General features: G+C 41.5%; 2 protein-coding genes across 4 annotated transcripts in view; both read right to left on the bottom strand.

Annotated features, from left to right (window-relative positions):
- The window catches only part of TNPO3 (transportin 3), a 106,317-nt gene that overhangs the window by 45,494 nt on the left and 34,965 nt on the right, over nucleotides 1-25,858 (bottom strand). For all 3 annotated transcript variants that reach the window (XM_062201994.1, XM_062202063.1, XM_062202126.1), the window contains 4 exons: nucleotides 22,557-22,713; nucleotides 7,796-7,939; nucleotides 1,403-1,578; nucleotides 501-639 (listed from right to left, as the gene is read on the bottom strand). In XM_062201994.1, the coding sequence (XP_062057978.1) occupies nucleotides 501-639; nucleotides 1,403-1,578; nucleotides 7,796-7,939; nucleotides 22,557-22,713 (616 nt within the window). The remainder of the gene's footprint in view (nucleotides 1-500; nucleotides 640-1,402; nucleotides 1,579-7,795; nucleotides 7,940-22,556; nucleotides 22,714-25,858) is intronic.
- LOC133764590 (histone deacetylase 2-like) lies at nucleotides 4,839-6,557 on the bottom strand. The gene is given in 2 exon segments (XM_062198274.1): nucleotides 4,839-5,100; nucleotides 5,103-6,557. Coding segments are annotated over 2 exon segments (1,461 nt in total). The 5' UTR covers nucleotides 6,460-6,557; the 3' UTR covers nucleotides 4,839-4,996.

The following is a 25,858-nucleotide window of genomic DNA, read 5'->3' as shown; positions in this document are numbered from 1 at the left end:
CTTGAGATACCTGTCAATCAGCCTACCTAACCAGGTGAAAAACGAAAACAAAAACTAGAGAAAAGGATTCAAAGCAGAAACTTGAGCACAACTTTCTAAAAATTCCAACATAGGCAGCAGGCATTCAGCTGAATGGTTGACTCCCACAAACGAGTGACTGGGTTTGATGCCCCTGTCAAGTTCCTGACTCCACCTTCCTGCTAATGCAAACCCTGGGAGGCAGCAGTGAGGGCCTCAGTAATTAGGCTCTTGCTATCACATGGGACACCTGCTTTGAGTTCCCAGCTTTAGCTTGGTTCTAGGCATGTGGGGACTGAACCAGTGGGTGGGAGCTCTCTGTCTAGAGACCTCTTTCTCTCTGCCTCTCAAATATATCAATTTTTTAAAAACCCAGACTACAGTTTCTCAAAGGTCAAAGGTGGGGCATGAGGCACTAGAATACAGACAGCACACAATATACCGCTTGGAGCACAATGGCCTTAGTACAGTACAGATACTACCTCATACTGAGGATGCCCTGCACAGATAAGCAGCAGCTCCAGAGTTCGTAGGTCCCCAAGACCCTGGCCTGGAGTACAAACAATTTTTTCAAGAAAAGTTTCACACAGTTCAGTGAAAATACGGCAGTAATTCAGAACTCTGTAGAAGAAAGAGGAATGAGAACATCAAGTCAGAAATCTAGATATTATATGTACACACTAACAGACATAGTTAATCAAATAAAAGGTTCCTCAGTCTAAGGGACATCTAGTGATTACTTCCTGTATTGTATTACAACGTCCATGACAAACACCTTTACTAAGATGGCACATTCTCCAATACTAAAACATTTGGAAAAAAAATGCTTATCAAATTACTCTTGATATTTTAAAGTTTATTCCTGATTATAAGAGCAAAAAATTACTACTTTGCATGACTGGCAATTCTACAGCCTCTCCTTTGGCATCCAATCTGCCCCTCTAGGTTCAGATAATACAGTATCTTAAGGATGCACTGCTTTTATACTTACACTGAATCACTAAGAATCACAAATGATAGATGAATTAATAAAAAGTGAACTGGGGGTACCAGTGTTATGGTGAACTGGGTTGTCCCAGCTACTCCACTTCTGATCCAGCTTCCTGTTAATGTGCCTGGAAGGCAGTGGAAGATGGCCTAAGTACTTGGATCCCTAACACCCATGTGGCACACCAGGATGGAGCTTCAGCCTGGTCCAGCCCTGGCTATTGAGGCCATCTGGGGTGTGAACCAGTGGACAGAGATCTCTTTCTGACTCACTCTATTTCTGTCATTCTGCATTTCAAATAAACGAACAAACCATTCAAAATAAATAAATAAATAGTTAAAAAGAATACCCAGTATGTAGGAAAACCCAGGGCTCTTCCCTTAAATAATTACTCACTTGTCTAAGTCTTCTCGAGCTACAGCCATATGATAGGCAGTCTCCAATGTCAGGACTCCCTGAAAAAGTTGCATGGCTAATGGCAAATTAGTCTCCACATTTTCAATGGCATAGAGAGCTGAGCACACACAGTCTGAAGCAGCTTCATGGAGGTTGGACGAGGTTTTATCCTGTTGCTAGGAGATAGGAGGAAAAGGTAAACAAATAGGATCATTCCAAGTGATAGGAAAACAATTAAAACCTTTCTGAATGTGCACTTTACATAACAGCCTCATAGCCATGGCCTTCCATAAGACAAATATCCATCAGTCGTCCCAATTCTCTTTCTCCATATGCCAAGCAAATCAACCTTTGTGTACCTCAACCACAGTAGTATGATTTCTAATCTCCATGTTTTTGTTTATACTAGCCCTTTTAAATGGAATGCCACAGGGCTGGCGTTGTGGCACACTGGGTAAAGTTGCAACCTGCAATGCTGGCATTCCATACAGGCACCAGTTCATGTCCCAGCTGCTCCACTTCTGATCCAGATCCCTGCTACTGGTCTGAGAAAAGCAGTGATGACAGCTGAGGAGTAATCTAAAGAAGAACTGGTACAAGTTAGAACAAACCAGGAAGTTCAAGAGTCAGAGAGGGTTTCTACTTAAGAATACAGATGAGAAGGTGGATAAATTCAGTGAAAACATTAATCTTAAGAAAAAATTAGGACATTTAGAATTTGTGGGGGGTACTTTATAACAGAGCACACTATTCATTGAGTTGTTCTTAACATTTGATTGGTGGGCCCAAAAATACTCATTATATTATCATGGTTTTAAAAGTTAGGTGGTTGCCGGCACTGTGGCACAGTGGGTTAAGTCTCCAACTGCAGCGCTGGCATCCCATATGGGCACCATTTCGTATCCTGGCTGCTCCCCTTCCAATCTAGCTCTTTGCTATGGCCTGGTGAAGCAGTAGAAGATGTTCTAAGTGCTTGGGGCCCTGCACCCATGTGGGTGACCTGGAAGAAGCTCCTGGTGGCCATTTGAGGAGTGAACAAGTAGACAGAAGACCTGTCTCTCCCTCTCTGTAACTTTATCTCTCAAATAAATAAATAAATAAAATCTTTAAAAAAAGTTAAATTGATAGTCCAAATTTATTCTTTTGTATGTATCAATATATATCAAGAATCACATTTTTAAAAAAACCATAGGGGGAAAAGTTGTACAAGGAAGTCATAGTCCATACAAAGCAAAGTAAAATGTGGCATGATTTCAACCACTGAATGAATGGAAAAATGAGAATACATCTGATCCTGACTCAAGAGACATTTTTCTTAAAAGTGGCAGAGAGGTCCTGACATTAGATCAATAGAGACAATAATATAATCCTGACACACTACTTAGCTACTTCCTTATTCCAATCCCAACTCCCAGAAGTCATTACTATTAAGTATGAAGTGTATTCTAGACTGCTTTCCATTCATATATCATACTTACTAGTTTTTAAAAAAAAGATTTATTTATTTACGTGAAAGTGTTACACAGAGAGAAACATCATCTGCTGGTCCACTCCCCAGATGGCTGCAGAAGCCCAAGTTGGGATAGGCTGAAGCCAGGAGCCTCTTCTGCATCTCTCACATGGGTGGCAGGGACCCAAACACTTGGCCCATCTTTCACTGCCCTTCCCAGACCATCAGCAGGGAGCTGGATGGGAAGTGGAGCAGCACGAACCCAATCCGCGCCCACAAAGATGCTGGCTTCACAGGTGGCACTTAACCCATCATGCCATGACCCTGGCCCCTATTAGTTTCTTTATAAAGTGGAGCTTAACTTTTTTTATAGTAACTATTCTTCACACCACTTGGTGAGATGAGAATCAATATTACCATTATTGAGACAGTGTTAATAGATGCAGAGATTAAAACAATAACTAGCAGAATAATTATTAGCATTCTAACTTTCCTGAGTTGCTAATGTTGTTGAACTGCTCTGATACAACAATGACAGCAGAAACTCACTAAACAATGAAAAATCAAATGTCTCCTTGAAGAATGTGCTTTCCTTGTCTTTCTGTAATAAACATGCAGTACAAAGTGAAACATTTTTTCATGTATTCCAGAGTAATTGTAAAATCTAGCTTTTTCTAATATTAGCAGTAAACTGAGAACTGTTCACTATTTCATTGTACCACAAACCCTTTGATTTTTATATTTTAAATGTTTCTGAAGAAAGACAAAACATACTTCCAAAAATACCCTTAAGACTGTGATAGAGCATTTATCATTTTATATGCATTGAGAAAGATATTTACTATGGCATTTAACATACATGGACATCTGCATCTTCAGCTTATAAGATCTGCAACACAGTTAAAAAGCAACCAAATTATTTTATGCTGAAACTAGATGTTTTACATGAAAATACTGTATGTGTGCCTAAGATGTTGTCATTTTATAAATCTGTGTTCAGAAAAAAATCTGTATTCAGATGTCACTCTTTGTTAGCTTTTATAATTTGTTTCTTTTTACCATATAGACCGAATATACTCTATGTCAACTTATTACTGCTCTCCTGTGAAAGTACTGAAAAAAAATCAACAGCTGATAATTAAATGAACTTTGTTTCCCTTTTCTGAAGATATTCTGTAGACTGATCTCAATTCTTTTTTTTTTATTTCTGGGGCCGGCGCTGTGGCACAGCGTCACAGCACCAGCCCCGAATATTCTTTATGAGTAAGGATTAACACTCCATGGAAAATTTTGCATGAAAACTATTTCCAAATAGTTACAATAAGGTAACTGTTGTGTTTGACATTAACTACAATTATAAATTTTATTGTTTTAGGGGAGCATCTCTTTATTGTCTGTCTATAAAATGAGCTATCCTGGGCTGGTGCTGTGGTGTAGTGGGTAAAGGTGCCGCCTGTAGTGTTGGCATCCCATATGGGCACCGGTTCAAGTCCCAGCTGCTCTACTTCCGATCCAGCTCTCTGCTTTGGCCTGAGAAAGCAGTAGAGGATGGTCCAAGTCCTTGGGCCTTTGCATCCACGTGGGAGACCTGAAAGAAGCTCCTGGCTTCAGATTGGAGCAGCACTGGCCTTTGCGGCCAATTGGGGAGTGAACCAGCGGATAGAAGACCTCTTTCTCTCTCTCTCTCTGCCTCTCCTTCTCTCTGTAAATCTTTCAAATAATATAAATAAAGCTTAAAAAAAAATGAGTTAACTTGATCCCTGTAGAGGAGAATTTAGAAGACAGAGTTTGTCTTTTTTTTTCAAGTACAATTTTTTAATAAAGGTAATTACAAAAGATGAAAAATCAGCTCAGAAAGGCCAATTATTTCTTTAATAGATCAGCTTTTTGACATAATAACTCACATCAATTTTAAATACTATCACATAAAGCATGGTGGAGAAAAGAAATTTTGCTTCATAATTAGAAAAACTCACAATAAAACTTGCCAAGAAAAACAAAAACAAAAAAAGCCATTTTGAAAATAAATACAGTCCATGCCAAAGTAGTATAAAATGAAGCCAGAAGTCCTCAAAAAGAAAACATTTTTCTTCCCCAGTATTTTTTCTTTTTAAATGGTTTCTTGAAGTTGATGACTTTCAAATTCAAGGGTTGTTGAGCTGTTCTGATTTGGCTCCTTTGGTATCTGTTTTTTCACCACTGCTATCCTTGGATTTATCTTCTTCCTTAACATCTGCTTTTTTATCCTCTGTTTCTTGTCTTCTTCAATTCTAGCTTTCTTTGCTCCTTTTTTATGATCAGATACATTTCTACAACCTCCTTCTCCTTCATCTTCAGAATCTGAGAATTCTTCATCACAAGCTATCCGCTTGTCTGATGCTCGAATAGAAATTTTCTTGTCTGGATCTTCTCCATCTTCATCTCCACTATCTTCATGGACAGCATCTTCAGGAACAGCTTGCATTTGGACACCAGGTGCATGAGGTAACATACAAAAATTTTCAAATAAACGCTGTTTTATCTTTTCCATGTACTCTGGAGTGTTCTGGTTTGTCATGTTTGAAGGGCTAATATGCAGTTTGAAGTCTGGTCCATAATACTCAAAGTAATCATTATATGGCAACTCATTGGGTATCTCGCAGTCCAGAGCAACTGCAGTCTCATATGTCCAACATTGAGCAACATTCCGGATTGTGTGACCACCTCCCCCAAGCATCAATAATGGTAAGTTAAAAGTTTTTACAACTTCCACACATTTAGCATGACCTTTGACTGTCAGACTGAAGCAACCAAGTCTATCACCAGATAATGAGTCTGCACCACACTGTAGCACCACAGCACTAGGCTGATACATCTCCATCACTTTTGAGATAATAGGCTTGAATATCTGCCCATAAGACTCATCATCTATACCATCTCTCATTGGAAAATTGACAGCATAGTATTTGCCTTTTCCAGCACCAATATCCCTCAAGTCTCCGGTGCCAGGAAAATATCCCCCATATTTATGGAATGATACAGTCATTACACGATCTGTGGTATAAAAAGCTTCTTCAATACCATCCCCATGATGAATATCTATATCAATATATAAGACTCTCTGATGATACTTTAGCAATTCAAGGACAGCAAGCACAATATCATTAACATAACAGAATCCTGACGCTCCTGATTTTTTAGCATGATGTAATCCTCCAGCCCAGTTAACAGCCATATCAGTTTGTTGTCGGTTTAACTTCACAGCTCCAGCAACTGAACCACCAGTTGAGAGCTGACAAAACTCAAACAGTCCGTCAAACACTGGACAATTTTCTCCAACATTAAATCTCAGCATCTGCTTACTATACTCAGACATGTTATCTGGTCTTATTGACCGTAGAAACTTGATATTCTCATCACTATGGTATTTTGTCATTTCTTCAGCAGTGGCTTTATGGGACCTATATATTTCCATTTTTCTGTGTAAGCCATAATTTAACAGCAAGTTATGGGTCATGCGGATTCTGTGAGGTTTCATGGGATGACCCTGTCCATAATAGTAATTTCCAATGTCACCATCATAGTAGTAGCAGACTTTCTTCTTGCCGCCTCCCTGACTGTATGCCATGGGTTCCCCCCACAAAGTTTGTCTTAAATCACATCTAAAATTGATTATTTGCAAAGTTACTGAAATAATAAGGCAATGTCACTCATCCTATATCAAATTATCTTTACAAACTTGAGGAATTATTAGATTAATTCACCAAAATGGTTCTCTAAATATAATAGGCAATATATTTCTTAACATTTTAAAGTCTAGAACTTCTAAAATAGAATTTTAACATCATCGCAACTTGAAAAGCATTCTTTTTACTATAAAAGTTTCAAAGGAAATTCTAAATAATGCTTCCTTCTGTTTTTATAAATTGCCAGCTACAAATAATTTAAATAAGCCGATTACAAACTTTAAATAAAACTAGAAAGTTCTAACGTTTTAACTTAGGAAAAAGACATCTCTAATGTTTAGCATGCTTATCAAACTTCAGCATCATTTTTAAGAAAGCTGTAGCTCTTCTGCTTATTGCAGAAGCTGCTTAACTGTGCAAGAATCTGTGATGGGTGTATATGTTAACAAAGCACTTGTCATTTGAGTATTTGATCATGGTTCACTATTATTAAAGCATAAAATAATTTTGTTGTTGGAAAAATGTGCATTTAAAAATGAATGTAAAATAATTAAATGAGTTATGAAATGGATGTTTAAGAACGTACAGTCTTAGAAAAAAACTTTATGTGCTGGTCCTGTGGCAGCATCCAATATGGGTGCTGGTTCAACTCCTGGCTGCCCTTCTTCTAATCCAGCTTCCTAGTAACCTGGGAAAAAGCAGTGGATTATGGCCTAAGTGCTTGGGCCTCTGCACCCACGGTGGGAGATCCAGATGATGCTCCTGGGCTTGGCCTGGCCCAGCCCTGGCTGTTGTGGCCATCTGGGGAATGAACCAGCAAATGGAAGATTTCTCTCTCTGCATCTGCCTCACCTCTGTAACTCTGCCTTTCAAATTAATGTCTATTTTTTCTTCATTACAATGTTTTTGAAATGACTAAAAAATCATCATTAGAGTACTTATAGTACTTATTATAAGGTAAATGCTACCTAAGGAAGTTCTTATACTATATTGCTTAGGAAATACTGACAGAAAACAAGGATGAACAGACAAATGGTTTTTTGTTACTTGGTTTTTAACATGTACATCACTTACCTTATCATACGACTGCACGCCAACATGACTACACTCTGTTGTGAGCATTAACACTGGTCCTGTAATACCTGCTTCTTGGCAGCAGAGAGGATGCTGCTGCTTTCTGACTATACACCTCCCCGTCCTTGTGCAGACATCCCAACACATTGTGGTCTGGAAGGTTAGACCAAGTGACTGTGGCAGGAATACTTAGTCATTACTTACCAAAACCTCAAAAAGGAGTGCTAGTAACTTATTGTTAGCCATGAAGTTACTGTCCAGAACTCCCAAGTTAAACCAACTTCCCAGACAACGAAAGACTTTCATGAGCATTTTCTCATCTGTTCCTGCTTTTTCTACACAGGTCATCTGAATAGAAGAAAAAACAAGTTAAAAATAATTATGTCAATCTTTCTCTTTAAACCATTGTTACAAGTATGATAATGAGCAGGATGACAATAAGAACAGCTAACAGTTAAAAGTGCTTTGTGGGGGTGGGTGCTGTGACACAGCAGGTAAGGCTGCCACTCAGGACACCTGCCTCCCGTATCACAGTACCTGGGATGGAGTCAGGCCTCCACTTCCCATCCACCTTTCCACTAATGCACTTTGAAAGAAGCAGATGACGGCCCAAGTATGTGATGGAATGAGAACACAAGGACTTGGGTTCCCACCACCCACAAGGGAGACCTAGACAGAGCTCCTGGCTCCTGGTTTCAGCCTGGTCCAGCCCCGGCATTGCAGGCATTTGGGGAGTGAGCCAGTGGATGGAAGATCTCTTGCTCTATCATTGTTTTAAATAAATAAGTAAACAAACTTTTTTAAGAAAAGTATTTTGGGGGCCGGCGCTGTGGGTTAGCACCCTGGCCTGAAGCGCTGGCATTCCATATGGGCGCCGGTTTGGGACCCAGCTGCTCCACCCCCGATCTAGCTCTCTGCTATGGCCTGGGATAGAAGCAGAAGATGGCCCAAGTGCTTGAGCCCCTGCACCCACATGGGGGACCCAGAGTAAGCTCCGGGCTCCTGGCTCGGATTGGCGCAGCTCCGGCCGTTGCGGACATCTGGGGAGGAATGAATGGAAGGAAGACCTTTCTCTCTGTCTCTCCCTCTCACTGTCTGTAACTCTACCTCTCAAATAAATAATATCTTTTTTTTTTTTTAAAGTATCTTGTAAGTGCCACTGTTCCAAACACCGTCAATCCATTTATTCCCCAATAAAACTCCTTTCTCAATGAGGAAACTGAGATATAGAGAGTTTGTAGACCCTAGAATAGACACATTTCAGAAATAACTAGGTCTCTTAATTCCCACTGCTGCATTAATGTAGTCTTTATTTTTTAAGGAATACAAATTTCTAAGTACAACTACAGGAATATAGTTATTCTTCTCATCATAACTGCCAACCCACCCACACTCCCATCCCTCCTCCCTCTCCCCTTGCCAGTTCCATTCTCCATTAAGATTCACTTTCAATTAAATCTGTACACAGAAGACCAACTCTATACTAAGATTTCAATAATTTGCACATGTACACACACAAACTGAGAACTAGTTTTATAGTTTACCCTTATAATACAACTCCCTAACTCCCTTCATGGGGAATTAGTGCACAGTGACTCCTTTGTTAACTTAACAATTAACACTCTTATGTATGAGATCAGTGACCACCCGAGGTTCTTGACATGAGCTGCCAAGGCGATGGAAGCCTTTTTAGTCCAAAAACTCCATTAGTATATGGACAAGGCCATAAGCAAAGTAGACATTCTCTCCTCCCTTTAGAGAAAGTACATCCTTCTTTGATGGCCACTTCTTTCTGCTGGAGTCTCACTCACAGAGATCCTTCATGTAGAACATTTTTTGCCAGTGTCTTGGCTTTCCATGCCTGAAATGCCCTCATGGGCTTTTCAGCCAATTAATGTAGTCTTATCATATTTGTTTTAGAATAATATTTCCTCATCTATACACATGATAGTCACAGAACAGAAACAAGCTAGGCCTAGTACTGTATATTCCCATATGAAATGCTGAGGTTTCAGTTCCAGTATTAAATACTCCAGTACATATATCACTCCACAGAAAGTGACACTTTTATAATGTAAATGTTATTAAAGATAAAACAGAAGTAAGACTACAACCACTGTTCCTTTGTTGACTGCTTTTATGGTATACTTTCTTCAAAGTAAAGTGCAACACAACCTTTTCTACATTAAAGAATGTTTTATGACAGCTTTTGCAGGCAATGGGTTAAATACACTGGTGCTCAGGAGGCACAGGAGTGAAAGGTAGAATAACGTACTATAAACCCAGATGGAAAGGCTGACGTTTGTAGGTGACTCTGCTCTCCTAGGTCTGTAGCATCAGGCAGTAATGAATGCATGCTTATTAATTCCTTTGAACTGTACTGAATCAAACTAACATGAAGGAAGGAAGGAAAGAAAGAATTCAAGTAAGTTTATGGCAACCATAGTCTAAAGAATAAGATTCTGATATTCACAGTTACAATGTAAATATGAACTATATCTAAGAAAATCCTCTGGGGCCTCCAGCTTATAGCACCAGCATCCCAATGGGTATTGGTTTGTATCCCAGCTGCTCCACTTCCGATCCAGCTCTCTGCTATGGCCTAGGAAAGCAGTAGAAGATGGCCCAAGTACTTGGGCCCCTATTTCTGCATGGGAGACCAGAAGAAGTTCCTGTTCCTGGCTTTGGATAGCTCAGCTCTAGCTATTGTGGCTACTTGGGGAGTGAACCAGCAAATGGAAGACCTTTCTCTCTCTCTCTCTCCCACTCTCTGTAACTCTACCTGTCAAATAAATAAATAAAATCTTTTTTTTTTTTTTTTAAAGAAAATCCTCTGGATTCAAACCTTCACTCTCACACAATCTACATCGAAGATGACTATTTGTACTGTTGTGCTGTAATTACTAGGGTGCTTGCAAAAATGAAGCAAAGTGAGGGGTTACTATATGATGATATGTCACTTCATTCCCACCAGAACACTACTAAAGAAAGTGTAACAACAACAACAACAAAAAAGTCCTAACCATCCTTTCAAGACAGAAAAGAAAAATAGAAATACATGAATTATGAGTGTACTTGGCCCCTTCTGTGTCTTTGTTCCCTTCCTGAACATGACATTTCACAGAGTAAAAAATCACATCTCACTAATAAATAAACTGGCCAGTCATCATGACTAACATTTACTGAGCCCTTACTATATGCTAGGCACTATTTTAAGACCTTACATTTATTAACTCATTTAATGTCCACAGATAAAGATATTATTCTCAATCTGCATACAAATGAATAAGCTGAGGCAGATGGGATGAGTAACTTCCCTAACATAGCACAGCTAGGGGCTGGTGCTGTGGCGCATCGGGTTAAAGCCCTAGCCTGCAGTGCCGGCATCCCATGTGGGCGCTGGTTTGAGTCCCAGCCGCTCCTCTTCCAATCCAGCTCTTTGCCATGGCCTGGGAAAGCAGCAAAAAAATGGCCTAACTACTTGGGTCCTTCTACCTGCGTGGGAGACTTGGCTCCTGGCTTTGGATCAGCTCAGCTCTGGCTGTTGTGGGTCATTTGGGGAGTGAACGAGCAGAATGGAGGACTTCTCTCTCTCTCTCTAGCTCTACTTCTCTCTTTCAAATAAATAATTCTTTAAAAAAAAAAAAAAAAACACAGCTAGCAAACAGCATAACCAAAACTTAAAATTCAGACATGTGACTTTAAAGTCTAATTGTTTTAAAAAAGATTTGCTTATTTATTTGAGAGGCAGAGTTAGAGTGAAGGAGACAGAGAGAGAGATCTGACATCTGTTGATTCACAAACCAAATGGAAATAACAGCTGAGGCTGGGTCAGACTAAAGCCAGGAGCCTGGAATCCCATCTGCGTCTCCCGTGAAGGTACAGGGACCCAAGTACTTGGGCCATCTTTCACTGCTTTGCTAGGCACATTAGTAGGGAGCTGTATTGGAAGTGGAGCAGCTGGAACTTAAACTAGTGCCTATATGGGATGCTGGCAACACAGGCAGAGGTTTAACCAGCTGCATTACAGCTTCCACTCCCACCAAAGTCTAGGATCTTAACCACCACTTCCCAAATTTCTCTACTTGCTTGTATACATAGAACAAGCACTTCCCATAGTTTAAAAACCTCTAAAGCTAGGCAGACTACAGCAATCATCTTACATAGTTTTACTATATACTGAAACACAATGATAGTGATTAAGTATATTACTAAAGAGTGCCAGGAAGTATAAGAAACAGACTTATCCATAATAAATTAGCCTATTATTTTACTAACTTTTAAGCAGGTCAGTTTGAAGTATACTGCCATTTGTAACCAATTATATCATTACCTAATGGATTATGTTTAAAAACTAAACACAGATTACAACTAATTTGCAGGGGAATAATCTATAACTGTGGGTATATCTACACATATATGTCTAGGATATGAACGGCTTCTGAAAAGTGTGTCTAAAACCACAACAGGTATATAATAAACACCCAGTTATATGGAAGGGAGAATGGTAGAAAAGAAGAAAAGAGTTAAGAATCCCTACTTTATTGGCCAGTGTTGGCGCAGGGTTAAGCCGCCATCTGCAGTGCCGGTATCCCATATGGGTGCCAGTTCAAGTCACAGATGCTCCATTTCTGATCCAGCTCCCTGGTATTGCGCCTGGGAAAGCAGCAGAGGATGGCCCAAGTGTTTGGGTCCCTGCACTCACGTGGGAGATTCGGATGAAGCTCCTGACTTCCACCTGGCCCAGCTCTGGCCACTGCAGCCATCAGAGGAGTAAACCAGTGGATGGAAGATCTCTGTCTCTTTCTCTGTCTCTCTCTCTCTGTAACTCTGCCTTTCAAATAAATAAATAAATCTTAAAAAAAAAAAGAGGAATCCCTGCTTTAGATAAAGTACCTGCAGAAATCACCAGAAAACATACTGCATGAGAAGAGAATGTCACAAATACGGTTCAGACATTAAATTCTACTCAGATTAAGTTCTTCCTTCAGGTACTTGTTCTTTATCCTCAAAATTTCTGAGGCCTTTTGTTCCTGATACTCAGTGACAAAACATTCAAAAATGTCAGCAGTTGTCCGGAATCACTAAAAAGTTTTTTGTTTTTTAGTTTTTTTCATTTTATTTAAGTTATACAAATTTCATGTATTTCACATATACAAATTTAGGAGTATAGTGACACTTTCCCCCCACCCTTCCTCCTTAAAATGTCAGTTTTTAGAAAGCACAAACACTGAGGCCGGCGCTGTGGCTCAGTGGGTTAACGCACTGAAGTGCCGGCATCCCATATGGGTGCCGGTTCGAGTCCTAGCTGCTCCACTTCCGATCCAGCTCGCTGCTATGGCCTAGGAAAGCAGTGGCAGATGGCCCAAGTCCTTGGGTCCCTGCACCCACGTGGGAGACCCGGAAGAAGCTCCTGGCTTTGGATCAGCACGGCACTGGCCGTTGCGGCCAATTGGGTAGTGAACCAGTGGATGTAAGACCTCTCTCTCGGTCTCTCTCTCTGTGTAACTCTGACTTTAAAATAAATGAATAAAAATCTTAAAAAAAAGGGGGGGGGGGCAGACACCAATATATTTCAGTAAACTAATGAATTCACATGATAATTCCTGTAACAGGCAGTTCTTTTAACAAAGTTCATGGATGAAAATGGTAAACTGTATAAGTAACTAAGTTCCCTTGATATGAATTAAGAGCCACTAAGAGATTTCTCTTTAAGTGCTGATCCATACAGCTCCTCCATCCACTGCCATCCCTAGTCTTTGGAGCTCATGATGTAAACTCACCAACTGCTTGGCCTTTATGCTTCCTGACATTTCAGCTTTAGTATGACATGATGTAAAGACTTGCTTGTAAATTCTGACTACTGACTTAAATTCAAAGACAGAATTCTGAAAAAACAAACCCCATATCTAAAACAAGTGACTCTGAAAAAGCAATTCTTCTAATTAAATCAAGCTCACATCATAAAGTTTCAGAACTAGGAGTTATCTTCAGTTCTTCTTTTAGAACTAATTAATAAAAAATCTCAAAGTCAGGTCTCAAAAGCTGCAAGATAAACATCACAAGGAGTCCACAAAAGCTCAGCCATCACAATACAGCAGGGGGTCGTAAGAATTGAGATCCTGGATTAACAAAATAGAAAATATAAGAGGTCAGGCTCAGTACAGTATATTTACAAATGGGTTTATCAAGATAGAGCACAAAAACATAGCACTAATAAGCAACAGGAAGGAATGTAACCATTAACAGAGACAGTGGAAGAGACTGAATGACAAAGGTCTCAACAGGCCTTTAATACTAGGTATCACAGCCAAATATCACTATTTTCCTGTCACTTTTGGACTAATTTCATTCTCTGTGTTCTATAAAATGTTAAGCTACATGACAGAATTTAAGACCTTATCAAGCATCAGAGGGAATAATTTTTCAGGCAGCATTACAATTAATCAAAGTATCACCTGCAGTTGATTGTGAAGAAGTGCCAAGTCAAGCCCATGTGGCTGCTGCAACGGACCACAGTGGCAGTAATCATGACACAAAGGACTGTGCTGTAAGCTGGACTCTTTTAGGTTCACTCGAATGCTTAAAAACAAAATAAAAAAACAAGCTCAAATCCATGAGCTCTCAGTTCAAGTCACAGTCTAAGAACCAGAGGGTTTCCATGACAGCTCTGAAAGGAGTTCTCCATTTTTTTCACATAGTTAGTATTGATACCTCTGGAACTCACATATAAAGCTTAGCTGGGTGGTCTGCTGAATTCATAACAGTTGAATTCACAGCCTCACTAAATTCCTCATGTAAAAGTTAAGAAACTGGTATAGAATGGGATTCTTAAACTTGAAATGGAGACATCTGCTTGGACTCAAATGAAACCAGTAATTCTAAATTCCTGTCGCTCTAAATCTCCCCTCCCAATGGAAGTAGTCTGTCCCCATCAACTGAGGTGAGCCTTGTCTTCCTCAGCCTGAAAGCCCTCTGATGACCTCACTGGAGACAGTGCCTTCAAAGGCAATGCCCACCCTCTTCAAGCCCACCAGACATTCCCTGTTGCCACCAGATCCAGAAATAGGGTTGGAGCAGGGGCAGAAGGAAAAAACTTCCAAAACAAGTTAATAGTAAAACTGTGCTAATAGGTATCTGAAGAAAACTGGGGAACATGTCAGTGTATTCTGAGTTTGTCAGACCAAGGGAGACTGGAATATAGCACTAGATGGAGCCAAATCTGTCAATATAAGCATACTTCCCAAATATTCTGTATTTAATGTTTGTATGGAGACTCTGGGAAGCACCAATGCAAAACCATGGTGCAAATCTTTAGGATCCTGGAGTACATATGTGCCCTCTGCTGCAGGTGATTATTCCTCCTGGGAAGCAGCTCCTGGGCCGTAAGCATCTGACCATGAAGCATCAGGTGACCATGAGGCCTGAACTTCTCATCACAGGCCAGGTGTTATCGGAACTACCTAGTCATAGAACTGAGGATGGGTAGCCGTAATATGCCTCAAATGGAAATGGTATGTAAGAGAATGAGGTCAGGAAGGTCTGGAACTAGAAGAAAAAAAAAACTCAAGCCTGGTTAACAGACAGATCTGCACAATATGCTGATACCATCCGAAGGTGCATAGCCGAAGCACTACAGGTCCACTCAAGATCTAGTGAAAGGCAGTGGTGAAGGGAAATGCTCCAGTGGGCAGAACTTCAAGCAATGCATCTGGCTGTCTACATGTCTGGAATGACAAATTGTTGGAAATACGAATCTATATTTATTCATGGGCAATCAACAATGACTTAGCAGGATGGTCAGAGATTTGGAAGAAACAAGATTAGAAGACTGGTGGGGGCCGGCACTGTGGTGTAGCAGGTAAAGCCACCGTCTACAGTGCTGGCATCCCATATGGGCACCAGTTCGTGTCCTGGCAGCTCCACTTCCAATCCAGTTCTCTGCTATGGCCTAGAAAAGCAGAAGATGGCCCAAGTGCTTGGGTCCTGCACAGTGTGGGAGACCCAGAGGAGGCTCCTGGCTTCAGATCGGCGCAGCTCCGGCCATTGCAGCCAATTGGGAAGTGAACCAGAGGATGGAAGACCTCTCTCATGCGTGCTCTCTCCCTCTCTCTGCCTCTCCTTCTCTCTGTGTAACTCTTTCAAAATAAATAAATAAATCTTAAAAGAAAAAAAAAAAAAAAAGAAGATTGGTGACAACTAAGTCTGAGGTACAGACCTCTCTGAATGGACACAGATTACGGAGACACTTGTGTCTTATGTGAGTAATGACCAAAGTCCACTACAGGACTCTCGGTTATCAGATGGACAAAACGACACACTCTGTAGATTCCCATCGCCATCCCCAGATATTCTATATTTGCTCATTGGGCTCATGAAAAAAGTGGCAGAAATTAAAACTATCCATGAGAACAACATGGACTTCTAATGACCAAGGCCACTACTGCTGAGTATCTAATATGCCAACAACAGAGACCAACAGAGAATCCTCGGGATGGCACCATTCTCTGTGGACATCAGGCTGATTATGCCAACTTGTATCAAGGAGGAAACACACACTAGTCCTTACAGCAATAGACTTATATTCTAGATACAGATTTCCCATTCCTGCTCATAATACTTCTGCTAGAACTTGAAATCATGGACTCACAGGATGCCTCATCTATCAATCATAACATTTCTCACAGCGCAGTATCTGATGGAAGAATTTATACTAGGGCTGGCATTATAGCACAGCAGGTAAACCTGCAACCAGTGATGCCAGCATCCCATACGTATGCCAGTTCTAGTTCTGGCTTCTCCACTTCTAATCCAGCTCCCTAATAATGCACCAGGGAAGGCAGTAGAAAATGGCCAAGTGCTTGGGCCCCTGCCACCCATGTGAGAGCCCTGGCTCAAGCTCCTGGCTTCAGCCTGGCTTAGCCCAGGCCATTGCAGTCACTTGAGGAGTGAATCAGCAAATAGAAGATCTGTGTGTGTGTGTGTGTGTGTGTCCCCTTCTCTCTCTTTAACTCTTTCAAACAAATCTTTTAAAAAATTTGTATTAGAGGAAAAGAAGTACAGTAATAGGCACCTTTAAACACCACTGGTTTGAGACCTTGGAACCAAAGAAAGGAATGCCTCCACCAGGAAACACAAAACTATTCCAGTGAACTGAAGATGAGACCACCATTGGATAATATGGGCTATTTATGCCACTGAACCAACAGGGCAAAGAGGTTCATCTATAGGTAGAAGTGACTGATACCAGTTACCAAGGAGAAACTGGGTTGCTTCTAAACCACGGAAGCAAGGAGAATTCGGTCTGGAACGACGCTCAATAGTAAAGGTTAATGGGAAACTACAGAAACAGTAACAAAAGCAGGATGCCTGTAGGCTTGGAGTTTTTGGGAAAGGTCTGGGTGACTTTACCACATAAAAAGCCCCCAACAAGCTAAGGTTCTGGCCAAAGCATGGGAAAGATGCAATGCGCTATGAAAGAACAAAGTCATCGAGATCAATTAGTCTGTGACCCATAACACAGATGAAGTCTGTGGTAGCTCTGTATATTTTCTCCTGATAAGACAGAGCATGACATACCTAGGATGATTTCTTTAAAAAAAATTTTATTTTATTTATTTGAAAGAGTTACAAAGAGAGGTAGAGACAAAGAGAGAGGTCTTCCATCTATTGGTTCAGTCCCCAGATGGTCGCAGCGGCCAGAGCTGTGCCGATCCGAAGCCAGGAGCCAGGAGCTTTTTCCAGGTCTCCCACACGGATGCAGGGGCCCAAAGACTTGGGCCATCTTCTACTGCTATCTCAGGCTGTAGCAGAGAGCTGGATCGGAAGAGGAGCAGCCGGGACTAGAACCGGTGCCCATATGGGATGCCAGCACTTCAAGCCAAGGCTTTAACCCTCTGTGCCACAGCGCCAGCCCCTAATGTTTTAACTTTTTTTGTTTGTTTGTTTGTTTGTTTTACAGGCAGAGTAGATAGTGAGAGAGAGAGAGAGACAGAGAGAAAGGTCTTCCTTTTTGCCGTTGGTTCACCCTCCAATGGCCACTGCGGCCGGCGCATCTCACTGATCCGAAGCCAGGAGCCAGGTGCTTCTCCTGGTCTCCCATGCGGGTGCAGGGCCCAAGGACTTGGGCCATCCTCCACTGCCTTCCCGGGCCATAGCAGAGAGCTGGCCTGGAAGAGGGGCAACCGGGATAGAATCCGGCACCCCAACCGGGACTAGAACCCGGTGTACTGGCGCCGCAAGGCGGAGGATTAGCCTGTTAAACCAAGGCGCCGGCCATGTTTTAACTTTTTAAAATCAATCTACCTGGGGCCAGAGCTGTGGTGTAGAGGGTTAACGCCTTGTCCTGAAATGCCAGCATCCCATATGAGCGCTGGTTCAATACCCGGCTGCTCCACTTCCAATCCAGCTCTCTGCTGTGGCCTGGGAAAGCAGTAGAAGATGGCCCAAGTCCTTGGACCCCTGCACCCACGTGGGAGAGCTGGAAGAAGCTTCTGATCGGTGCAGCTCCAGCCATTGTGAACTAGCGGATGGAAGATCTTTCTCTTTCTCTGCCTCTCCTCTCTCTGTGTAACTCTCTGTGTAAATAAAATAAATAAATAAATAAATAAAATCAATCTACCAAGCCCTTCTTTTTCTCAATCAGGATTCTGGGAAATTAAATCCTAAAGAAAATGATCTGAATAACTATTTTCTCAATTATTCTAAGAATGTTATACGCAGTGGAGAGAATTCATTATATACTTGGATGCCTTGGGCATTAAAGCTTATTTCAAGGAATTGCTAATGACAAAGGCTACTTTAGTTATAACTCCCAATTAGAAGAAAAACAGAGACTAAAAAGTAAGTAAAGACAAAGAGGCAATCAGAAAATCAAGAATGTATGATATTTTCTAAAACATCAGTTCCAATCTCTTCAACAAATCATGTCATTCTGAAAAAGGAATAGGATGGGGCCAGGGCCAGCATTGCGGTGCAGTGGCTTAAGCTGCTGCCTGCACACTGACATCCCATATAAGACATCCCACGTTAGAATGATAGTTTACTTCCAGCTGTTCCATTCTTGAAACAGCTACCTGCTAATGCAACTAGGAGAGCAGCAGAAGACGGTCCAAGTACTTGGGCCCCTGCTACCCATGTGGGAGACCTGGTTGGAGTTTCAGGCTCCTGGCTTCAGCCTGGACAATCCCTGGCCTTTGAGGCAATTTAGGGAATGAACCAGTGGATGGAAGACCTCTCTCTCCTTCCCTACCCCTTGTCACTCTGCCTGTCAAATAAATAAATCTTAAAAAAAAAAAAAAGAAAAAGAAAGAACCTGATATAAGGGATGGGCATTTGACACAGTGGGTAGGAGACTTGCATGCCACATCAGAGTACCTTCCTTGTTCAAGTCCTGGCTCTGCTCTACATTCCAGCTTCCTGCTAATACACACCCTGGGAGGTAGCAGGTGATGGTTTGGGTATTTGGGTCCCTGCCACCCATATGGGAGACCCAGATGGAGTCTTGCTCTCCTGGATTTGAGTTGGCCAAACATTGGCTGTTGCAGGTATTTAAGAAATGAATCAGGGGCTGGCGCTGTGGCGCAGTGGGTTAATGCCCTGGTTTGAAGCACCGGCACCCCATGTGGGCACCGGTTCGAGACCTGGCTGCTCCACTTCCTGTCCAGCTCTCTGCTATGGCCCGGGATAGCAGTGGAGGATGGCCCAAGTCCTTGGGCCCCTGCACCCACGTGGGAGACCTGGAGGAAGCTCCTGACTCCTGGCTTCGGATCAGCTCAGTTCTGGCCAATGCGGCTACTTGGGGAGTAAGCCAGCGGATAGAAGACCTCTGTCTCTCTCTCTACCTCTCCTCTCTCTGTGTAACTCTTTCAAATAAATAAATAAATCTTTAAAAAAAAAGAAATGAATCAGCCAGACAGGAGATCTCTGACTCCTTCGCTTTCAAAAAATAAATAAATAAATAGAAAAAGTTTATGGAAAATGGAATTAAAAGTTTATTTTAAAATAAAAACCTGATATAAGGCAAGGTTCTTGACTAGATATTGATTTGGAAAAAACCATAGAAATGATTTTTTAAGCCAACTGGGAAAATGTGAATATGGTCTGGGCACTTATTAGATGATACAAACATTTACTGAAATGGAAAGACAGAGGTGGATGGCCCAAAAAGGCAGGATACAGGAGGGTAGGTTGAGTATAATCTCATTTGGGTTAAAAAAAAAACCTGTACATATGTTCATAAAAAATATGTTCACAGAGGATATGTATCACAGGGTTAACAACATGATCACCAGATGGTTTGAATATAATTTATTTAGATTTTCTAATTCTATATGAAACTATTGTTTGAAAAAAAAATGATCAACTGAAAAATTAAACATACATTTAAAGGAATAATTTCACAATGAATTTCTAACATCAAACTGAACATAATTTTAACAAAACTTTATTTTTTAAACAAAAAATTTTATGATGTTACAGAAATACTGAAACAAACCTCTGAAAAATCATCTATTACAACCACATTACTGAGAAAAGTAAGCCAGACTATAAGACCCAAAAATGGGTATAGACAATCAATTTAATACCACCTGGGTCAGGAACCAATAGACTTCTTCAGCAAAGTGGTAGACTGCAAATAGTTCAGGCTTTGTAAGCCCTATAGTCTTTTGGAAACTACTCAATTCTGCTAAGGTAGTTCAAAATAACAGACATAGACAAAATATAAAAAATGGGTATAGCTGTGTTCCAATAAAACTTCACTGGCAAAAATGGGCAACCAACCTTGGACCATACATTCACCCAACCAACCGTGGTCTAAACACAAGTCTGGGGAACCTTTTACCTGCCAAGGGCCATTTGGCCATACAAAATTATCAACTTAACAATTAGCCTGCTATAAATTTATTGAATTTTGAGTCCTACCTGCAGATGCCTTGGCAGAGTCAGACCAAATGATTTGATAGGCCTTATGTGGCCTGGGGATTGGACGTTCCCTACCCCTGGTCTAAAGCATTAAAAAGTCCAACTAATTGAAAGAGACCAATCACATTTAATTCTTCAAAAAAATAATGTGCTTTTAGCTAATGTATAGTTGTGATATTGCTCAAGGGTCAAGTAAAGTCTTCTATCACCTCAGTAACAAAATTTGATTTGTCTTTAAGAGAGGATCTATTCTTTAACAAAGTTTATTCACACTTCCCTTCCGTGGTTCTTCATCAAGAGCAAGAGTTAGTAGCGTAAATTAGAAGAGCATGGAATACATAATCGGAAATTCAAATTCTAAATTACCTAATATATAATTCTACAGATTATTTCTCATTCATAAACTGGAGATAGTATCACTCTCAGAGGATTACACAGAAGCTCAATAGTTGCTGGAAGTATTTTGTAATTGTAAAATGTTACATAGATGCCAAAGTATCACTACTACCACATTTTGCAAACTGAGCTATTTTACAATGTGATATTATGACATATATATTTTGGTTTTTTGTCTATGTTTCCTTGCTCATATCTTATTTCACAAGGCAGGCCATAGGTCATAATACCTTCCACATCCAGAGAGGTCATGCCTATCACCAGAGAAAGGAATGCTGAAGAATGTGAAGGGACAGGCCTGCCTGGATCTTCCCATCCAGTTTACCAGCATTCATGCCTACACAAGTCTCCATAAAAAGCCAAATGGGGGGGGGGGGGGGGACGCCAGCACTGTGGTGCAGTGGGTTAACACCCTGACTTGAAGCGTTGGTATCCCATATGGGTGCCAGTTCGAGACCCGGATGCTCCACTTCCAATCCTGCTCTCCGCTATGGCCTGGGAAAGCAGTAGAAGATGGCCCAAGTCCTTGGGCCCCTGCACCAATGTGGGAGACACAGAAGCAGCTCCTGTCTCCTGGCTTCAGATCGGTGCAGCTCAGGCTGTTGCGGCCATCTGGGGAATGAACCAGAGGATGGAAGATATCTCTCTCTCTCTCTCTCTCTCTGCCTTTCCTTCTCTCTCTGTGTAACTCTGACTTTCAAGTAAATAAATTTAAAAAAAAAAAAAAAGGCCGGGGACCAGCATTGTGGCATATCAAGTAAAGCAGTACCAGTTTGAGTTTCAGCTGCTCTACTTCCAACCCAGCTCCCTGCTAATGGCCTGGGAAAAGCAGCAAAAGATGGTCCAACTGCTTGGCTCCTGCACCCATATGGGAGACCTGGAAGAAGCTCCTAACTCCTGGCTGCAGCCTGGCCCAATCCTGGTTATTGTGGCCATTTGGAGAGTGAACCATTGGATAGAAGATCTCTCTGTCTCTCTCTCTCTCTGTAACTCTTCCAAATAAGTAAGTAAATCTTAAAAAATGAAATCAAAAGAGCAGCCGAACTTGTGGAGGTTCTTGGAGGGCAGCACCCGGAGTAGACATAGAAGCTCCACACCTCTTTTTCCATACTTCACCCTAGACATCTCTTCATCTGCATCTTTTCAATATCCTTTATTATAAACTAGTAAACAGAAATGTTTCCTTGAGCTTTGCGAATCACTCAAACAAATTAAACAACCCAAGGAGGGGGTTATGGGAAGCAGATTTATAGCCTGTCAGAAGTATAGGTAAAACAACCTAGAGCTTGCAATTGGCATCTAACATGTGTATGGTAGTCAGAGGTGTGGGAGAGGGCAGGAGAGGGAAGTGAGTATATGGTGGCAATCTTGGAGAATGAGCATCCAACCCATGGAATCTGATGCTATTTCCAGGTAGACAGTGTAAGAATTAAAGTGAATTACAGGATGAAGAATTGCTTGCTTGCTGGCACAGAGAAATTCCCACACCTTTTAGGATCACAGAAGTCTTCTGTGTGAATTGTTGTGGAATTAAGGCAGAAGGAAAAATGCCTTTTTCTTTTTGACACACACAACCATGCAATTAGATTATAAAATAACCACCAAGCTTTCTGCCCTAGGGAGCAACTAGATATTTCAAACTTACCAATAGAGATACTACTGTACTAGAGTAGAAGGCCAAATCTTCTATAATTTCTGTGCGCCGGTTAGCTCCGATTCGTAAGGAACGACTATGTACTTCTTCAGGTAATACTGTAAGGATCTCCAGCAAAAAAGGCAGAGAAGTTACATCATTGCTATATCTGGAAAAGAAAATGGTCAAAATGGATCAGTTATTCACTAGAAAATATACAATCACCAAACACAGCAACCACCAGAATAATTCATAGCAACAAAAACAGCATTCTGATGACTGTTAAGGGGATAGAAAAAATACAGATTGGTCATTTGGAAAGTATGAAAAATCATCCAATCAACATTTCAAGTTGTATAATCTTTGACGCAGGAATTTCACTTTTAGGACACCAGTATCCCACAAGCATCCCATTTTGGAAGGTCTGGTTTGAGTCCCAGCTCCTCTGCCTCTGAGCCAGCTCCCTACTGATGTGCACCCTTGGAGGTAGAACAAATAACTGGGTCCCTGCCATACACATAGGAAGCCTGGATTGAGTTCCAGGCTCTTGGCTTTGACCTGGCCCAACCCTAGCTGTTGTGGACGTTTGGGGAGTGGGCCACTGGATGAAAGAGCTATCTCAGTCTTCTGCCTTTCAAATAAAAGTAGAAAAAAATTTTTAAAAAGGTTACAATCATACAATGGAACATGAAGTGCACTATAATGAAATTTATATCCGTCATAAAATGAAAAGACCATGATGTATTAAGTGAAAAAAATAAATGAAACATTAAATGAACAAATGCACAAGTGTATATATATTAGAACATATATGGGCTGGTGCCGCGGCTCACTAGGCTAATCCTCCGCCTGCGGCGCCGGCACCCCGGGTTCTAGTACCGATTGGGGCACCAGATTCTGTCCCGGTCACTCCTCTTCCTGTCCAGCTCTCTGCTGTGGCCCGGGAGTGCAGTGGAGGATGGCCCAAGTGCTTTGGGCCCTGCACCTGCATGGGAGACCAGGAGAAGCTCCTGGCTTCAGATCAGCACAGTGCGCCAGCCGCAGCGGCCACTGGGGGTTGAACCAACGGTAAAAGGAAGACCTTTCTCTCTGTCTCTCTCTCACTGCTCACTGTCCACCCTGCCTGTCCAAAAAAAAAAAAAAAAAAAAAAAAAAAAAAGAACATATATGTACTTACTTATTTTAAATCATGAATAGTGGTTGTTTATAAAACATAGGAATACGGAGAAAACATGGTGATTACGATGTACTTTTTTTTAAAAGATTTATTTATTTGTTTGAAAGGCAGAGTTACAAAGAGGCAGAGGGGGAGAGAGGTCTTCCATCTGCTGGTTCACTCCCCAAATGGCCACAATGGCTGGAGCTGGGCCAGGCCAAAGCCAGGAGCCAGGAGCTTCTGCCAGGTCTCCCAGGTGGATGCAGAGGTCCAAGGACTAGGACCTTCTTCTGCTGTTTTCCCAGGCACATTAGCAGGGAGCTGGATCAGAAGTGGAGCAGTCAGGACTCAAACCAGCACCCATATGGGATGCTAGCACTGCAGGTGGCGGCTTTACCCACTACACCACAGTGTCAGCCCCATTCATTTTTGTTGTTGCTGTTGTTAGTTTTTTTTTTAAACTTTTATTTAATAAATATAAATTTCTAAAGTACAACTTTTGGATTACAGCGGTTTTCCCCCCATAACCACCCTCCTACCGTCAAACCATTCCATCTCTTTCTCCCTCTCTCATCCCATTCTTCATTAAGATTCATTTTTAATTATATTTATACAGAAGATCAACTTTGTATATACTAAGTAAAGATTTCAACAGTTTATACCCACACAAATACAGAAAGAATAAAGTACTGTTTGAATACTAGTTTTATTGTTAATTCTCATAGTACAACACATTAAGGACAGAGATCCTACATGGGGAATAAGTGCACAGTGACTCCTGTTGTTGATTTAACAATTGACACTCTTATTTATGACGTCAGCAATCACTCGAGGCTCTTGATATGAGCTGCCAAGGCTATGGAAGCCTCTTGAGTTCACAAACTCTGACCTTACTTGGACAAGGCCATAATCAAAGTGGAAGTTCTCCTCCCTTCAGAGAAAGGTACCTCCTTCTTTGATGGCCCGTTCTTTTCACTGGGATCGCACTCACAGAGATCTTTCATTTAGGTCTTTTTTTTTTTTTTGCCATAGTTTCTCCATGCCTGAGAAACTCTCATGGGCTTTTCAGCCAGATCTGATTCTGAGGCCACAGTGTCAGCCCCATTCATTATCTACTTTGATTTTAATTCTTTGTCAAGTTTTTATTTAAAAATTTATTTATTTCAAAGAGTTGCAAAGAAAGGAGGAAAGACACACACACACACACAGAGGGAGGCAGGAAGGGGGAGAGGGAGAGAGGGTGAGGGAGAGGGAGAGAGAGAGAGAGGGAGGGAGGGAGGGAGAGAGAGAGAGAGGAGAGAAAGAGATTGAACATCCATCCACTGGTTCACTCCCTAGATGGCAGCCAACGGCCAGGGCTGGCCAGGTCAAGCTAGGAGGCAGGAGCTTCATCCAGGTCTCCCACATGGGTCTAAGGGTCCAAGTACTTGAGCCATCTTCTGCTGCTTTTCCCAGGCCATTAGCAAAGAGCTGAATTAGAAGTGGAGCAGCTGGGACTCAAAACAGCACCCATATGGAATGGCAGCTTCACATACAGCTTTATCTGCTACACCACAATGCCAGCCCCTTAAAGTTTTTATTTACTAGTTTGAGAAAGAGACAGAAACAGAGAAAGAACTCTCATCCACTGGTTCACTCCCAAATGCCCACAACACCTAGGGCTGGGCTGGGCCAAAGTCAGGAACCAGGAAATCAATCCTGGTTTCCCATTTGAGTGGCAGGAACCCAATTATTTGAGCTATCACGACTGCCTCCATGGGTCTCTATTAGCAAGAAGTCCTAGTGTCAGGAAAGAGAGCCAGGAACAGAATTCAGGCACTCTCTGATGTGGGACACAGGAGTCTTAGCATCTTAACTGCTCAGCTAAACACCCAGTGCCACGTTGTACTTTAAGTTTCCATGCCATGAAAAGTTTTTTCAAGTTACGTATTTACCTAAAAAATTATCTTAAAAAAATAAACTATCAGAAGCAGGAATTTGGCCTAGCGGTGGAGACCTACACTAGCGTACCCTGGGTTCGATACCTGGCTCTAGCTCCTGACTCCAGCTTCCTGCTAATGCAGATTCTGGTAGGTACTGCTAATGAATAAGTAGATTATTTCCACCGGAGTGGAGAACCTGGATTTCATTACCAGATTTCAACCTTGGCCCTGGGCGG

The sequence above is a fragment of the Lepus europaeus genome, chromosome 1 (assembly GCF_033115175.1).
Source record: "Lepus europaeus isolate LE1 chromosome 1, mLepTim1.pri, whole genome shotgun sequence".
Lineage (NCBI taxonomy): Eukaryota > Metazoa > Chordata > Mammalia > Lagomorpha > Leporidae > Lepus > Lepus europaeus.
The sequence above is the reverse complement of the archived record's forward strand: the minus strand, read 5'-3'. Positions and strand labels throughout refer to the sequence as shown.